The following is a 17,945-nucleotide window of genomic DNA, read 5'->3' on the forward strand; positions in this document are numbered from 1 at the left end:
TATTTATTTATAAAAATATCTATAATGAGATGATCCTAAAAACAGGATAAGTGGATTATTATCACATTTTTATCTTATAATATAATAGTTGATTGGAATATAAAGTAGGAGTATTAAGTGAGATGATTGCTAAAATGTATTAGTATATCTAATGTTTATCCATAGAATGATACTATGATATCTAGCAGATGTCCCGGACAATGTTTTTCCGTATTTTTTTAGTTAATGAGATTTATTAATGAGATTATTAAAATTTTGCTACCTATAGATCATTAGTAGTTATAACTCATCATGCCTCGACTTCACCTCAATGCCAGCCAGTAATCTTTCATCATAATTCATCAAGTGTGCTTTGATGTGCTTAAGAAGAGAGGCATAGTCCTGCACATGTATGGAGATGACACTGCTGAACCTCTGATGGTTGTTTCTGTTGAGGTAAAGCCGGAGGGAGGGGTAGCTGGTGATGTGCTCGTGTTGACACACGCCTCGCTCGTTGAGACAGTTCACTTTACCCAGGTTTACTGCACTGTTGAGTAGCTGAGGACAGAAATTCCCAACATGACTGATACATGTAATTATGTACTAATAGCAACATTCTTCTGAAGTGTTGATGATATGATGGTACAACTAATTGGAACCTGGCCGCTTTACATGTCATATCAAAGTAACGTTAAAAAAATCGTAAGGAATCTCCATTTGTAAATTTGAACTGGTTTCCCGCTTGCACAGTGTGCCCCAGCACATGGACAGGAGAGCAATATAATTAGGCGCGTGCGATAGATATAGGAACAGGGGGGGGGGGGAACAATGAACGAAATTCTTCGTGCTTATCGTCCTTACTTTAGTACTTTAAGTTTAGCTGTTGTTAAAAATGAAACCATGGGACCATACAATAATACAAATTGCCGACTGATTGTGATACTTACGATGCCAGCAATCGCGAAATCGGCATACATTTCGTAGCAGCGGTAGCACCGTGGGGAGTGGAAGTAGACCAACCAGGGTTTCTTGCCACTGCAAAATAAATGACATGTCACTATTGATATTTTTATGTACTGCTATTTGAAAGAATAAAAGGCAAATTTAACATCGTGAGACTACCTGATAGACAGATATATTAGAGTGTTACTATCTCCTGAATATTTTGCAATTTTGCTTCATGCATAATTTTGCAGTGTTTTTTTGTTGTTGTTGCAAGTTCGGCGATATTTAAACTAACTGTAAAAGCTTACAATATATGGAGAGACTGTTACAAACCTCGAGGGTTGCAGTTCCTCTGCTATAACGCGCTTGGAGAAGGAGTTCCAATTGAGTTTCTGCACCGAATCGTCAATATGGTCCAACGCCCACTCCAGTATGTATGGCGCCTCATTTAGGTGCTGCAAACTTACTCTGAAACGAAGAAATGCTTTTAGTTCAACTTGTATTCTGTAACGGAGAGCGCAGATTTGCTATACCACTAGCGACATCTAGTGGCGAGTAGAAGTAATCTAAATCTATGGCAAAAATTACCATCTTTTTGCATTTTTCCTTATGGAGAATTGTTAGGACTATGAAGTGGCAGTGCGGCTAAATTACTTGATTTTATTAAAATCTGGCCCGTTAAAGGGTTAATAAAGTGTTTTGATTTTTTTACAAGTTTTGTTTATAACAAGATGCTCTAAAAAGCCTGAGCTTGAGCTTAACTACAAATGATGGGCGAGTATAGTTTTTTATTCCACTGCTACAGACAAAATTGGTTTGCCAGATTATAAAGCGCCATAGTGCGTAGGGCGCGTAATAAAAAAAAGCGGTCAAGTGCGAGTCGGACTCGCCCATGAAGGGTTCCGTATTTAGGCGATTTAAGACGTATAAAAAAAAAACTACTTACTAGATCTCGTTCAAACCAATTTTCGGTGGAAGTTTACATGGTAATGTACATCATATATTTTTTTTTAGTTTTATCATTCTCTTATTTTAGAAGTTACAGGGGGGGGGGACACATTTTACCACTTTGGAAGTCTCTCTCGCGCAAACTATTCAGTTTAGAAAAAAAAATGATATTAGAAACCTCAATATCATTTTTGAAGACCTATCCATAGATACCCCACACGTATGGGTTTGATGAAAAAAAAATTTTTGAGTTTCAGTTCGAAGTATGGGGAACCCCAAAAATTTATTGTTTTTTTTTTCTATTTTTGTGTGAAAATCTTAATGCGGTTCACAGAATACATCTACTTACCAAGTTTCAACAGTATAGTTCTTATAGTTTCGGAGAAAAGTGGCTGTGACATACGGACGGACAGACAGACGGACAGACAGACAGACATGACGAATCTATAAGGGTTCCGTTTTTTGCCATTTGGCTACGGAACTCTAAAAATGATAGTCGCTCACGAGTAATGCTGTCCTGACGCGATGGGGTAAAGGCGCGCAGTGGGCGCGCGCACGTTGGCGCAGAACCCGCCCGCGCCGCGCGCACACTGCAGCACGCCTGCACGCACGAACTGCAGCGGCCGCAGCTGTCAAACAACACACATTACACGGTTAAGCATTATCATCTGCCACTATGGTGACAAGAAAGTGCACAAAAGCGATGTGTCGCTTGCACACAGGAGCGGCCTACTGATCAGAAAGGCGTGCGCACGTTAGCGCAGAATCGCCCGCCCCGTGCAAGCCTTGCAGCAAAATACGTCGGTACACGCACGAACTCCAGAACTCCAGCGGCCGCAGCTACCGGGGGATATCATAGGTTATCATCAACCCACAACAGTATTATAGCTGGTCAAGCAAATCAAAAAATGTCTATGGGACGATATCCCTTCGCGCCTGCATTTTTCACATTTGCCGCCTTTTTCTACTGTCAAGATCTGTTTGACCAAGTATAACTCCACGACTTCGGCGGACAAGATATCGAGTCGGCGAAAAAACCGCGAAGTCACTCGGACGCGATATCAAAGTGTTATAGGACCTTGGACTCGAGGGAATATGGATTAAGTATATACAAGTTCCCGGTCTTTAACATATATACAGTTAATAGTAACAGAAAAAAATATCATGTACGATATCGTACATCTCTATGTAACCAAAACCCAATGCGAGGGTGCAAACAAGAATCATAATAGCAATGACGTACTTGCTTGTCATCAAATAGAGAGCCACATTTTTGGTATTGTCCGTTCGTTGCACCTGTTCAAGTCGAATGCACATAACAAGCAGCCCAATACTATTCACAAAGAAAACAAATCTTGTTTACCTAAATATCAGAGCTAACACAAGCGGACGTAGACATGAGTACCTATATTCATATTGAGTAGATATTCACACCCGAATAAAGATTCTACAACATGCTAATAAGTACCTATTTTAATTTAGATGGAACGGACTGGTTTGCCACGCCAAATCTTGCTAAGTAGGAGAGGTTGCAGACGCAAAAATAACGGTCGGGCGGCCAATGCTGCGCTTTAAAGATTGCGCGAAACGTGACATGGTTGCTTTTAACATCACATGCAACCAATGGCAGAAAGTGGCCGAAGACCGACCCATGTGGCGTCGTGCTATTCATGATGGTCAATCCAAGCACGACGATGCCTGGTTTTCCTCATTAAAAGAAAAAACCGGCCAAGTGCGAGTCGGACTCGCGCACGGAGGGTTCCGCACCATAAACAAAAAAATAGAGCAAAACAAGCAAAAAAACGGTCACCCATCCAAGTACTGACCCCGCCCGACGTTGCTTAACTTCGGTCAAAAATCACGTTTGTTGTATGGGAGCCCCACTTATATCTTTATTTTATTCTGTTTTTAGTATTTGTTGTTATAGCGGCAACAGAAATACATCATCTGTGAAAATTTCAACTGTCTAGCTATCACGGTTTGTGAGATACAGCCTGGTGACAGACGGACGGACGGACAGCGGAGTTTTAGTAATAGGGTCCCGTTTTTACCCTTTGGGTACGGAACCCTAAAAAACGCATGAGGCGCCACGAGCAGGCCTCCAACCCCCGCCCACCTGGGGGAGCATACACCTGCTGCGTGTGTGGCCGAGGGATGCTCTCTCGTATAGGGCTTTACAGCCACGAACACAAGTGTCGCAACCGGGATGCTGCTTAAACATCTGACAGAGATGGCAAAGGCCTATATTATTATATCTACCTACTTATTTTTGGTTAGTACCTTATTGGCGACCAGTCGCCACACATGCTTCAAGTCCTCGTGGCCAGGCGGCAGGTAGGCCACCAGCCACGCCTCTTCGCGGCTGGGATCTAATATCGCCAGGGCCTGCTCCTCCGTCAGTTCCAAATCTGAAAACAAAAAACAATAATTAGAACAAGCATATGTAAAGACAGGGCAATCTGGCATACTCCAATGCAAACCAATAAATAGGTACTATTTAGTTAACACATTCATTGCCACCCAGCCAAACAAGACATCCGCGCCAGACCACAAAAATGTCGTCATATAAAGCTGTAGTACCACGATCCCGACTATCGGGTCGTCCGGCCTGGGAATAAAATCATAAAATACACGATAGTCGGGTTTTCGGCAATGAATGTGTTAAGTATCTACTGTTGGGTTAGTTAGGGTTTAGTGCGAAGGTAAATCGCTTCAGTTACTTGATAACATTTCAAGGTTAGAAAAAATTGTTATGTAGGTAGGTATATACCTGCACTATCCTTTATAAGCTGTATGAAGTCCACTATCTGGTGTTCATCTATTCGGCCGCTGTACATGTCTCTCTTGTTCCCCGTTTGAACGAACATTACTGGCGAGTTCGAACTCACTTCGCGGCAGTAGCGCGCGGTCTTTTCACAGCACGTAATTATGCCGAACTGAAATTGATAATAAGTTCTTGTAAAAAAAAACTTGAAATGTTTACAGTGTGTTAAATACGTTAAACGGTTATTAAAACGTGCATAGAAAAAGGCCTACATAAAAACACATCCGTACGATGTAAAAAGTGGTTCAAGATATTATAGCCACAGTTTTGACAAGTGAACATCTAGTGGTATCTGGATTATCGAACGTTATGTTAGTGCTAATGCACGGACCTGGCGGGGCCGACTTGGTCGTACAGCGCCATCTACTTCAACTGTTACGAATTATTCATAGACTTTACAAACTTTCTACTTTAGGCCGCAGTTCTGAGCTAGTTGGAGAGTCTATTGTATTAGATATAGAAAAAACTCTCTAACTGGCTCAGCTTATAACTATAATAGCTTGCTACAGAATGTGTTCTTACGCTTATATTTTCTGAGTTCAGGAAGTGCAAAGAGGCGCGCGTGAATGCTTCGGCGATAGTGTCCCACGAGGCCTTGTATGGCACTACTAGCACCACCCAAGTTCCTACATCTGTAAAACGAACGTTTTTACTTTAGGTTAGGGTTCAATGAAAATTAAGCACTTTTAATAATTCTCAGAAGCGAGCAGCGCTTTCTGGCGACAGTTTTTAAATCTATAAATCCATTAATTAGGTAATATAGGCAGCGTATTGTTGAGGGCAGCACCAGCTTATTGGGGTGAAGTGTCAATGCCAAGTTTAACTTTTACATTTAGGTAGGCTACAAGGTAACAGACCACGCCCAGACATTTATTCTCTAAAAAAGTAATGTCGTGGCCTATACGGTGTATCTGATTACGTATTAAAAAAAAACCGGCCAAGTGCGAGTCGGACTCGCGCACGGAGGGTTCCGCACCATCAACAAAAAATAGAGCAAAACAAGCAAAAAAACGGTCACCCATCCAAGTACTGACCCCGCCCGACGTTGCTTAACTTCGATCAAAAATCACGTTTGTTGTATGGGAGCCCCACTTAAATCTTTATTTTATTCTGTTTTTAGTATTTGTTGTTATAGCGGCAACAGAAATACATCATCTGTGAAAATTTCAACTGTCTAGCTATCACGGTTCGTGAGATACAGCCTGGTGACAGACGGACGGACGGACGGACAGCGGAGTCTTAGTAATAGGGTCCCGTTTTTACCCTTTGGGTACGGAACCCTAATTAAAGATATCTTATTGATACGATTTTAACACCCACTGGCACTGACTAAAATAACCGACTTTGTTTCACATTACATCTCAAAACTTTTTTGTAGTAGAAGAATTGCGTTGCGAGACTTGCATCTTTTTACATGTAATGTTTTTGATGGGATATAGAAATTGATAGTCAACAATTCAAGACCCTTATTTTAGTATCTTCTCACCTTCGTGCAAAGTCTTAATAGCGGATGGCGCCAACGAGTGCAGCTTAGTAGCCAACGGGGCTACTCGGAGGAAAGTCTTGAGGTCGGCCGACCGCGAGGCCTTCTGGTAGGCGCCTCCCGGCTTGAGCAGGGCCCAAGCCGGCGTGGCATCCACTTGCAGGGACAGGCAGAGGTGTGGCCACGCGTCGCAGTCGATTTCACCTGTCACATGGGATATTTTATTTAAAAAAATCAGCCAAGAGCATGGCGGGCCATGCTCAGTGTAAGGATTCGTAGTTACCATTCTGTCAAAATAGGCCAAACGGGGGCTATTATTAAGTATCATGTACAGTATAAGAGAATACCTTTGCAGCGCTTTGTACGTCTATGGACTAAGAAGAGACTTTTACTGAGATTCATGCCAAATTGCAGCATTCTAGCACTACCGATCACGGAGCAAAGCCTCGGACAGACATGGCGAAATTATAAGGGTTTCTAGGTGACTACGAAATCCTAAAAACAGGCAGAGTTATAGCTTTCGTTGTAGTTAATTGTATAAGTGGTTATGAATAGACGTAAGATAATAATTATCATACACTCAAAGCTAAAATGTAAAACATAATAAATTTTAAACACGATATTTACACTAATCTATATATATAAATGCAAGTGTCCTGACTGACTGACTGACTGACTGATTCATCAACGCAGAGCCGAAACTACAAAAGCTAGAAAGTTGAAATTTGCACACTAGGTTGCATTTGCAAAGTGTACAAGAGATAAGAAGCGATTTTGAAAAATTCAACCCCTAAGGGGGTTAAAAAGGGGATGAAAGGTTGTATGGGGTTCAAGTTTTAATTTAAGCTAGAAATTTGAAACTTTGTGAAAATGTATTATATTAAAAAACAAGAAAACTGATTTCAGAGTTTTCGAAAATTCATCCCCCAAGGTGGTGAAAAAGGGGTTGAAAGTTTGTATGGAGATCAAATATTTTTGTGAGTGTGTGACTTTAAACTTTGTATATGGGTATATTATTATAAGACAGGAAAAGTAATTTCAGCGTTTTTAAAAATTCATCCCCTAACAGGGTTAAAAAGGGGTTGAAAGTTTGAATCCATTACAAATGCTTTGAAACTTCTTTGAAAGGCATAATAGCCGATTACAAAAAAAAGTAATTGCGACGTTTTAGGAAATTCAACCCCTAAGGGGGTAAAAAAGGGGATGAAACTTTGTCTTGGGGTGCAAATTTTATTTTAAGCTAGGACCTTGAAACTTTGCAAAAAGGTATTAAATTAAAACACAAGAAAACTAATTTCAGCGTTTTCAAAAATTCATCCCCCAAGGTGGTGAAAAAGGGGTTGAAAGTTTGTATGGAGATCAAATATTTTTGTGAGTGTGTGACTTTAAACTTTGTATATGGGTATATTATTATAAGTCAGGAAAAGTAATTTCAGCGTTTTTAAAAATTCATCCCCTAACAGGGTTAAAAAGGGGTTGAAAGTTTGAATCCATTACAAATGCTTCGAAACTTTTTAGAAAGGCATATAGCCGATTGCAAAAAAAAGGAATTGCGACGTTTTAGGAAATTCAACCCCTAAGGGGGTAAAAAAGGGGATGAAACTTTGTCTTGGGGTGCAAATTTTATTTTAAGCTAAGACCTTGAAACTTTGCAAAAAGGTATTAAATTAAAATACAAGAAAACTAATTTCAGCGTTTTCAAAAATTCATCCCCCAAGGTGGTGAAAAAGGGGTTGAAAGTTTGTATGGAGATCAAATATTTTTGTGAGTGTGTGACTTTAAACTTTGTATATGGGTATATTATTATAAGTCAGGAAAAGTAATTTCAGCGTTTTTAAAAATTCATCCCCTAACAGGGTTAAAAAGGGGTTGAAAGTTTGAATCCATTACAAATGCTTCGAAACTTTTTAGAAAGGCATAATAGCCGATTGCAAAAAAAAGGAATTGCGACGTTTTAGGAAATTCAACCCCTAAGGGGGTAAAAAAGGGGATGAAACTTTGTCTTGGGGTGCAAATTTTATTTTAAGCTAAGACCTTGAAACTTCGCAAAAAGGTATTAAATTAAAAAACAACAAAACAAATTTCAGTGTTTTTAAAAATTCATCCCCCGAGTTGGTGAAAAAGGGGTTGAAAGTTTGTACGGAGATCAAATATTTTTTAGATTGCGGGACTTGAATCTTTGTATAAAGCCATATTATTAATTCTCAAGAAAAGTAATTAAAGCGTTTTCAAAAATTCATCCCTTAAAAGGGTTAAAAAGGGGTTGAAAGATTGTATAGGGTTTATATTTTATTTTAACCTACGAATTTGTAACTTCGTAAAAAGTTATTTCATTAAAAGAGAAGAAAACTATTGTTAGCGTTTTTCAAAATTCAACATTTAAGGTGGTGAAAAAGGGGTTGAAAATTTGTATGGAGGTCAATATTTTTTGTAAGTACGGGACTTGAATCTTTGTATAATGACATATTATTAGAATACGAGAAAAGTAATTTCAGCGTTTTTAAAAATTCATACCCTATAAGGGTCCAAAAGGGGGTTGAAAGTTTGTATAGGGTTCAAATTTTATTTAAAGCTAGGAACTTGAAACTTCGTAAAAAGGTATTTTATTAAAAAACAAAAAACCTATTCAGCGTTTTTAAAAATTCATCCCCCGAGGAGGTGAAAAAGGGGTTGAAAGTTTGTATGGAGATCAAATATTTTTGAGAGTGCGAGACTTAAATCTTTGTATAAAGCCATAGTATTAGAACACAAGAAAACTTATTTCAGCGTTTTTAAAAATTCATCCCATAACAGGGTTAAAAAGGGGTTGAAATATTGTATAGGTTATAATTTTATTTAAAGCTAGGAACTTGAAGCTTCGTAAAAAGGTATTCTATTAAGAGAAAAGAGAACTAATTTCAGAGTTTTTGATAATTTATCCCCCAAGGTGGTGAAGGGGGTCGACATTTTTTATGGAACCCAAATATTTATCGGAGTGCGGGACTTGAATCGTTGTATAAAGGCATATTATTACAATACAAGAAAAGTAATTTCAGCATTTTTAAAAATTCATCCCCTAAAAGTTTAAACAGGGGTTGAGAGTTGGTAGAGGGTTCAAATTTTATTTAAAGCTAGGAACTTCAAACTTCGTAAATAGGTAGTTAGGTAGTAGGTTTTATTAAATAGTGGACTTGAAAATCTTCTGGGGGTTGAGAGAGATTATATCGAGATTATCGAGAACAATTTTATTCAGTTAGGGGCTTGAAACTTCGTAGCCAGGTTGTGAAAGACAAATCTCATGCGTTGTAAAATAATTAACAAATGATTAACCGTCCCTACTGCTATCTTTTGCTGCATAATGTTCTAAGCTAATGTAGAATTTATAACCACCAATATACAAATCCACGCGTACGAAGTCGCGGGCAACAGCTAGTCTCTGTCATAATCATAAGTCCTGCACTTTTCCTTACTTAAAAATAAATAGGTTTGTAAAAAGTCATAAATATTTTTTTTCATGTCTTACCAAAATGCAAGACTGGGAATTTCATCCTCATCTGATACAGCAACAGTTTGTCGTCATCCTTCTTCGAGAAGTACAAGACCCAGGCGTTTTGGTAGCCAGTGCGAAGCTGGTTTCTTATGTCCTATAAAATATCTAGAGTTACATTAGTTATTCGTCAACGTTGCTCAAATCTAACAAACAAACAACGTTTGTCCCTATCCGTCATAATTTATTTGACAATAGGGAGTATTACTGCAATCCTGGGATTAGTTGCCAAGCGGACCCCAGGCTCCCATGAGCCGTGGCAAAATGCCGGGACGACGCGAGGAAGAAGAGAGGATTACTGCAATGTTTTGCCGCCAGAGTGCAGCACTAGCAATTAAAAACAATACCCTTCATTGGCAGTCAGGTTAAAAAAGAAAAAAAGGAATGAAAACAGATCGGCGTCACTTATGCAGAGACTGTGTGGCAGTACCAATAGCATCCTGAAAACGTTGGCAGGTAGGGTAGATGCACCACTGCTCATGCACTGGAATAGACTGCATGTGGCAGCCACAGATGCTGAGAAATTGTGCATTTAGGTTGCCTAGTTAATCTTGTTCTATTAAATTTTGAGTACTTGTAGTTTTATTATTGGTTCTATTATTATTATTATTTTGTATTGTTTGTAATTGAATGTCACTAACCTTTATTAATTTTAAGATTTGTTGTAAGTACTAACAATTATGGATCAATTACGGATTCGATTTAAATAAATAATTGAAATTGAATTGAATTGAAAACACTAATGAAAACGGTGAAAATAAAAGTAAGAGAAGAAAGCCAAGAAGAGAACAATGTCTTAAAAAGGAATGGAGGAGGCTTTTGCCCATAGAGGGGCCACATAACAAAAATTAAAACAAAAAGAAAAAAATAAATAATAATAATATAGTATATAATATATATATAAGTTGTATAATATATATAAGTTGTGTGGAAAATAAAGCTAAAATAATATAATAATATAAAATAATAACTTATACAGAATCTACTGTACCTTAAACTGTTTTTTGACAAGTTTTCACAGACAATCAAATATGAGATTGATACATTAAAGCGGTTTGTTTAGAAAGGGCCTACCTGGAAACGTGAAATCGAAACTCAGCTATCTGCCTCTTTATCGCTCGAATATGCAAGAGTGATAGAGAGAGTTCTCGTTTGCGGTAGACCCTTAGATTGTGACTTGTTGTGGGAGTGGCGCCCCCTACGCAGACTTTCGCGTAATATTCCCTATTGTATCATATAATAGGAAATTATAGAACATAGAAGATTGTGTTTTAGGGTACGTTAAGAGATATGTACTTGATGTGGACGTTGCTGACTTTGCTTTTATATGATAAAAATCCTACAAATGATACAATTGACAGATGTTAAATAGTAGTCCACGAAAGTTCATATTTCTGACACGTCAAGCGCGCTCACAGCTTTTATTACCCACTCCCGCCACGCACTTTTCATTCAAAAATCAGCATGGGCATTATTTGTTTGTACATAAAGCGTTTTATCTGGCAATCCTGACACTTAATAATTTCTGCGGGCTCAGCATGGTTCCATTTTTATCGACTATCACTATGCCCGTCACTTTCGCACTTACATACTTGTTAGAACGTGACAGGCATGGTGACAAACGATAAAAATGCGACCATGCTACTAAGGCTGGAAACTTAACTTTTGTCGTAAAGTTCACCAACCTTAAACTTCTCTGGGTCCACTGGTTCAATGGTAGGCAGAGCCTCAATGACTTCACTCAGGATTTCCTTCTCTTCTGTGCTAGTAATCTCCTTCACCGTTTTCCGGAACCGGTATACTACGGTCGTGTACTCATTGTTTGTTAGTTCGGACCTGATGTTGTCGTCTTCAATCACAGCTAGTGCGACGAGCCCATTCTGGAAACACCAAATATTAATTTAGCTAGTACCTAGGAACCATTTGTTAGGATCGAAACTGGATCCATGAAGCGCATCAACCACCTCTTGGGTAGTTTTAAGAATAGCCAAAATTTGCATGTCACTTTACTTATTCCTGTACCACAGTCAAAATCTCATGTTTTATTTGAAGTTTTTCTTACTATTAAGCCCCTCAGACCCTTAATCACTATTTATATGTAGATGTGTTTATTTCTGTTCCCGCAAAGAATGGGAATAAAATGAGATGGAGGCAGATTTTGTAGGTATGACATTAGGCGTTTAGCATATATCACTGAACAAAAACTTACCAAATGATATGCTAGTCTTGTCAAAGCATCATGGTCTATTCTGTTTCTTCCTAATACATAAGCCATGGGTTTGTCAAGGCCTCTAAGGTATGTTAGAGTTGGTACATAGTTTGATTTATCTATGTATGATAGGACAAAATCCTCCAATGCTTTAAATGTATGAGCACCGCGGTAGTAAATGTAGTTGCCTTTTTTGCCCTGAAGTAAAAAAAGTAATTGATTAATTTTCAACAGTTCATTTAGGGGAGGTATATCAGTAATAATAAATGTACCTGGTACTTACATTAGGATAAAATAATAGAGATGGATAGCTGCCAATGCTCATTGAGTTGTAGCAAAATGAATTGTGGTATTTACAATTCACTGCACCCACTTTTACCTGTAAATTCCAACTACATATTAGTAAAGTATAAGAAGCAGGCCGCAGGGTTTTCAATGTCAATTGAATTTTAAAGGGGCCCACTGATTACCAGTCCGCCGGACAATATCGGCCTGTCAGTTGTTCGGAACTGTCAACTTTTTGTTCTAACTGACAGGCCGATAATGTCCAGCAAACTATTAATCAGTGGGCCTCTTAAGAGTAAGTAGACCATAATTAGGGCAGTGCATCAAAGATAGTCAGGTGAGAAACTGAGAACTTATTTTGTATTAAAGATATTAACTTACAATGCCCTTATATACTTCTGCAAGCTTCTTCCAGTGATCAGCTAGATTTTGACATGGTGGGCAGAACGGAGAATAGAAGTTAATGAAGTGGAACCCATCACTTAAATAATTATCTGAAACATATAAATGTTATAGGCCTCAGAATATCTTTTCTGTTATACAAACTACTATAAAAATGCTATTGAAAAATATTTATATTACAGAGTACTTACAAAACTCTTTCCCTGAGACTGTATCTACAAATGGATCTTCATGGTAAAGACCGTTATAGAACATGTTATTATACTCCTTCTGGCTCCGATAGTCATGGTGCCTGGAGTTCGGTTGATGGACCCCAAACGTGTCATACATGCGCCTCTTCTGTGCGTCTTTTAATGTTTCATATGCTTCAGTGATTTTAAGAAACTTCTCCTGAACTGAATCATCCTGAAAATTAAGAAATTATGATTGTACATATAGAGAAATTAATATTAATTACCATAATGAGCATTGGATTAAAAATAGACAAATGAGGAAATTTTTATTATGTAATATGTATTTACTATTTCTTTTTTGACACAATTTTACTTATAAAAAAATTGCATTAAAATGCCTGACTATGATTTATAATTTTGATTGATCATTAACATTTTCACTGTGGTAGCACACAACGCTGTAGAGCAGTGTTTTTCATACTGTGGGTCGCCTCTGCTAGCCTTTAAACAATACATAAGCGAAATATTATGTTCGTACTAAGGGGGTTGCCTCATGAAAAAGTTTGAAAAACGCTTTGTGACCCCCTAGGGTCTAGCCTAGGGGGTCACAAAGCCTTTTCAAGTTGTAAAGCAATACATAAGCGAAACATCTTGTACACATGTTAAGGGGGCTGCATCATGAAAAAGGTTGAAAAACTGCTGTAGAGAATGTTTCACTTTAACATTCCCATGGTCTAATAAAACATGGTCTTCTCTTCCCAGAGTGTCACTTGCCTACGTCACAATAACATTGCCACTTTATTTCAACATAACATGTTACATGGGTACATTATATCTATGGTTAATAAGTTAATTTATTTCTTTATAATTTAATAATTTTCATTTATATGTATTTTATCTTAAATTTTACAATAACACGTCATTTTTAATTATTCGTTAGCAATATCTTCCGATTCACGAAAGAAATTTCAGACGTTCGGGTAATTCTGTTTACACTACTGGCAACACAGGATAGCGCTGTCACATTTGACAATCCGCCATTTTGTCCCTGACCGACCGTCCTTGTCGAACGCGTGTTAATTGTTATTTCCTTCTCGCTCAGTGTCAGCAGTCGCAGTGTTTTCCAAACTTTTCACGTCGTAAGCTTCGTAATTAATGTTTTGTTACGAAAATGGTTGGCTGCTCTATTCGGAACTGTAAGAGTAGGAGTGAAAAGTGCAGTATAGATTTGTTTTATTTTACTATGTTTCTACATGAATAACTTAAAATTAATGCCGTTAAAATAATTTTCACTGTTGGTTAAAATTCTCCCACATTTTAAAGTTTGAGAACCTGTAAACAGCATGATGACGTAGGCAAGTGCCAGTTAGGTCATTCGCGAATCTCGGAAGAGAGTACCAGGCGGAGTATATTATTATACCATGAACATTCCATGACAAATTTAATTACAATAAGTTCATATCAATAATATTGAATTACCATAAAAACTTACACAAACCAATTTGCTCTAAGAGTAATATGTACTTGATATGCATATATGTTTAGGTATGCATTCAATAATAAAGCGTGAAGAATGTAATGTAGTGAGAAATTAAAATTATGGAATGGTATATGATAAAGATTTATATTAAAAATCAAGTATGAGTACTTTACATAATGTTACGCACATGGAACATGGTAGCAAATTGGCAATATATCTTAAAATAACCTAATATACTTACTTTGAAACATACTTAAAACTAATAATATAGTTTTTAAGATGTTATGACTTGTAACATTAGTAATTACTTATTGCCAATGGCCAAATAGTGAATTTACCTGGTTTTTATCGGGATGATATTTTATTGCTAATTTTTTATAAGCTTGCCGGATTTCCTGCGTAGTGGAGTGCTTTGTTATACCCAAAACCTCGTAAAAGCTTACATCGCTAAGGTTAGCATTTCCGAATAAAACGAATACCACCATCACACGTTTAAACCTGAAATAAATACGTTTTAAAGTTAATTAAGAGATGAAAGTCAATTATTTTAAAAGTAATATGTTACTAATAGAAGTAGAAACAATATTTCAATACTTACATGGTGCCAAAAAGCCGGCAAGTGTGCTAAAAGTATATTCTATCTGCGTCTGTTATGTGATGCATTTACTTTTTGAATGTTTTTTTTAGTTAAATGACTAGTTTATCTAAGATAGATAAATTATTTGACCCAATTTGGAAGATAAAACGTCTGTTTACTTTTTGTGTAGGTGTCGAGAGTGGTGTCGAGGTACAATCACTTCCCTTATTGCCTGTCTGTCGATTCTGACAGTTAATTTCTGTCAAAAATTTTAAGCTGCGTACACACGGTGCTAATAAATTAATGAAATAAGGTAAACAATCTTGATGTGTCTTTTAATTGAAAAACACATTTTAAAAATAAGTTACGGCAAATATGTAAGAATTATGAATCTAATACGATCATTTATGTTCTTCTGCTTTCATAAGTAATAGTTACTGATTTTTAAAAAGCGTTTTTCAGATAAAAGACCGGTCAAGATCGCTTACTTTCTTTCAAGTTCTTTCTAATGCTAGAGTCGGACCAAAAAAAGTCTGCAGCGGATTTGATAGCCCACCCAGTGCAAGTGTTGTTTATAATTCATAATTTCATAGAAGTTTGACGTTTAAAATAACACTTGTACTGCGTGAGCTATCAAATCCGCTGCAGACTTTTCTTGGTCTGACTCTAAAAAAAACGAACTATAGTATGTGTAGTCTGACCTTGGTGCGGCGCAACGTGACCTTGGTGCGGTGCGGTAGTGTGCTATGGCTAGAAAAAGGGGCATAATTCAAATTTTCTATGGGTCGACCACCCTTCGGAAGCCGGCGTTGCTCGTCTCGTAGTTCGCCCTTTATTTTTTAAAATTTTCCGCTTTTTTCTACTGACGGAAATGCCTTGACAGACTCAGTTCGATACATTTGGGATTGGGACTAACTAGAATTAAAATTAAAAGGTGCCTGTTAAATGTTAATAGCAAAAAGTATCTTTTTACATGCATCAGTCTCAGTCTGCAACAGGAAAAATAAAAAATACAATCTTAAGATAACGAAAACAAGTGACATTCGGATGACGACTGTTAACGTGCAGCATTGCTGGTGCATTGCAGTACTTAACGGAAAAGGTGAAATCTCCTTGATTTTTTTTGTGGCGGATTGAACTTTCTAATCATGACAGCAATACGGCAACGACAGGAACACAATTTATCAAGGAAATTGGCATCTCTTGTTTCCCCTGTGTGTTTCCCGCTTCTGTAAAGCTGTATAAGCAATGCCGTAAAAGTAACGTTGCTGGAGACGCTATCCGAATGACACCTTTAATGTCTATCTAAGTAGACTAAGTCAATATATATATTATACTCTGGTTTTTCCACTCGCGTAGGCTCTCCTATAACGTCACCGTTTTCTGTTAGTTTCAGTCAACCAATCTGATTCCTAGGCTAGTAGTTAAAGCGATAAGGTTCTATCACTATAAAATAAACAAACTAATTCATTATGACATGGTTCTATAGTGGCCTAGGAATCAAATAGGTTGACTGTATACCTATTACTTACTCTTTTAGAAAAAATGCCTGATTCTGCATTTCAGATGCACCTGAATGAGTTAGATATCTACATATATCGGTAAGTACATACAATTAAATATGGGTTTGACGGTCAGTATATAGATTATAGTACCTCTATGCTGAATACTAAAAAGCTCGTGTCTAATTTAAACCTTATCGTGTTTTTGTACTAATAAATATATGACACAGAATCATTAATAATAGGTACTTATGTTATAAGTCATTATCTCAAGCGTCGGGAGTTATTCACACTGTGTTTTGTGATATCAGAACCTACTATACATTTACAGGGTGGACTAGAACAAGGGTCACATTGAAGAATACCTAAAATTGATTTAGGTACCTAATGTTGAAACACCTATGCTCGATTTACATACTTTTGAATTACTAATTGATCATTTTACCTAAACATTGAATGACCTAAGTTCAAATAATTTAATTTAAGGTTACTTTTTATTGTATCGTTCAAATAACCTTATAGACGAAACACCTAAATGACGATAAACCTAAAGTTGATTTACCTAATGGGCAAAATACCTAAAGCTGATAACAGCTTAATGAACGAAATACCTAAAAGTTGACACACTTGCCCGAACCCGAAATACCTATAGTCAATATACATAAAGTCATTGACTTATATTAACTTTACCTACTACATATTTTCTCAACAGCTCGCACGGGGTCGCAGTTCCAACTTAACTTACTCTTCTGTAAACTACGAGAATGGGTTAAGAGATGTGACCTAAAGAGGAGAACATTCGTTTATTAGGCAAATCAGCTTTAGGTATTTTCTGCATCGCCCTGTAGCCCGGGCGTAAGAATACGGCTACGGCATCCCCTGCCTGTCGTAAAAGGCGACTAAAAGGGGTCCTTGGGGTCGGAAACGGTCGCAGCTAGGGACTGCGACTGCAAAAAGAGGGGACCCATAAAGGGGCACAGCGCTAGGACGGCACTGGCGGGTTCATTGGAGATCCCACAGAGCCGTCCGAAATGCGCCGAGGAGGACAACTGGGAGGTTTTTAGTCGGTGAAAGTCCGACATAACCTCCGCGCTGTCCCTGCGGTGCGGAGGTATCCATAACGGATTTTCCTCCCAATAAAAAAAAAAGGTATTTTCTGCATTAGGTACGTACCTATATCAGCTTTAGGTAAGTATAAAGCAGTTTTAGGTGAAAGATGCATTAATTAGGGGTTTTAAAAATTAGGTGCATCGACCATAGGTACCCATAGGTGTTTCAACATTAGGTAACTGATCGATTTTATGTATACTGATATGAACTTTTATAGAAAAAAATAGGGCATACGAAGAAAATTAATGCTTTACATCGGCGATAAACTTGACTCTAGTTACAATGTCTCATTATACAGGAAATGTTTTCTATGTAAGAAAAATATGAAGTTCACATTATATCGGGTCACAAGTATATTTAGATTAGATACAAGCTAAGCCTAATAGGAATTAATAATCATCGAAAAGATGATTCAGCTCATACTAGGTAGGTACTTAAACGCTGAAAACACTCACTCACACACTCTAAACCACTTCAAATCCGTTCAGTGCGTATGGAATAA

At 37.6% G+C, this 17,945-nt stretch overlaps 1 protein-coding gene across 1 annotated transcript; it reads right to left on the reverse strand.

Annotated features, from left to right (window-relative positions):
* Positions 1–237: 237 nt before the first annotated feature.
* On the reverse strand, positions 238–14,917 carry LOC134651332 (dnaJ homolog subfamily C member 10-like). Its single transcript, XM_063506409.1, has 16 exons — positions 14,853–14,917; positions 14,593–14,752; positions 12,793–13,006; positions 12,581–12,693; positions 12,198–12,293; positions 11,915–12,112; positions 11,391–11,585; positions 9,682–9,802; positions 6,183–6,383; positions 5,219–5,328; positions 4,643–4,808; positions 4,153–4,280; positions 2,377–2,501; positions 1,258–1,392; positions 927–1,014; positions 238–537 (listed from the first exon to the last, which is right to left on the reverse strand). Coding segments are annotated over exons 1-16 (2,310 nt in total). The 5' UTR covers positions 14,855–14,917; the 3' UTR covers positions 238–279.
* Between the last annotated feature and the right edge of the window lie 3,028 nt (positions 14,918–17,945).

This window comes from Cydia amplana, chromosome 1 (assembly GCF_948474715.1).
Source record: "Cydia amplana chromosome 1, ilCydAmpl1.1, whole genome shotgun sequence".
NCBI lineage: Eukaryota > Metazoa > Arthropoda > Insecta > Lepidoptera > Tortricidae > Cydia > Cydia amplana.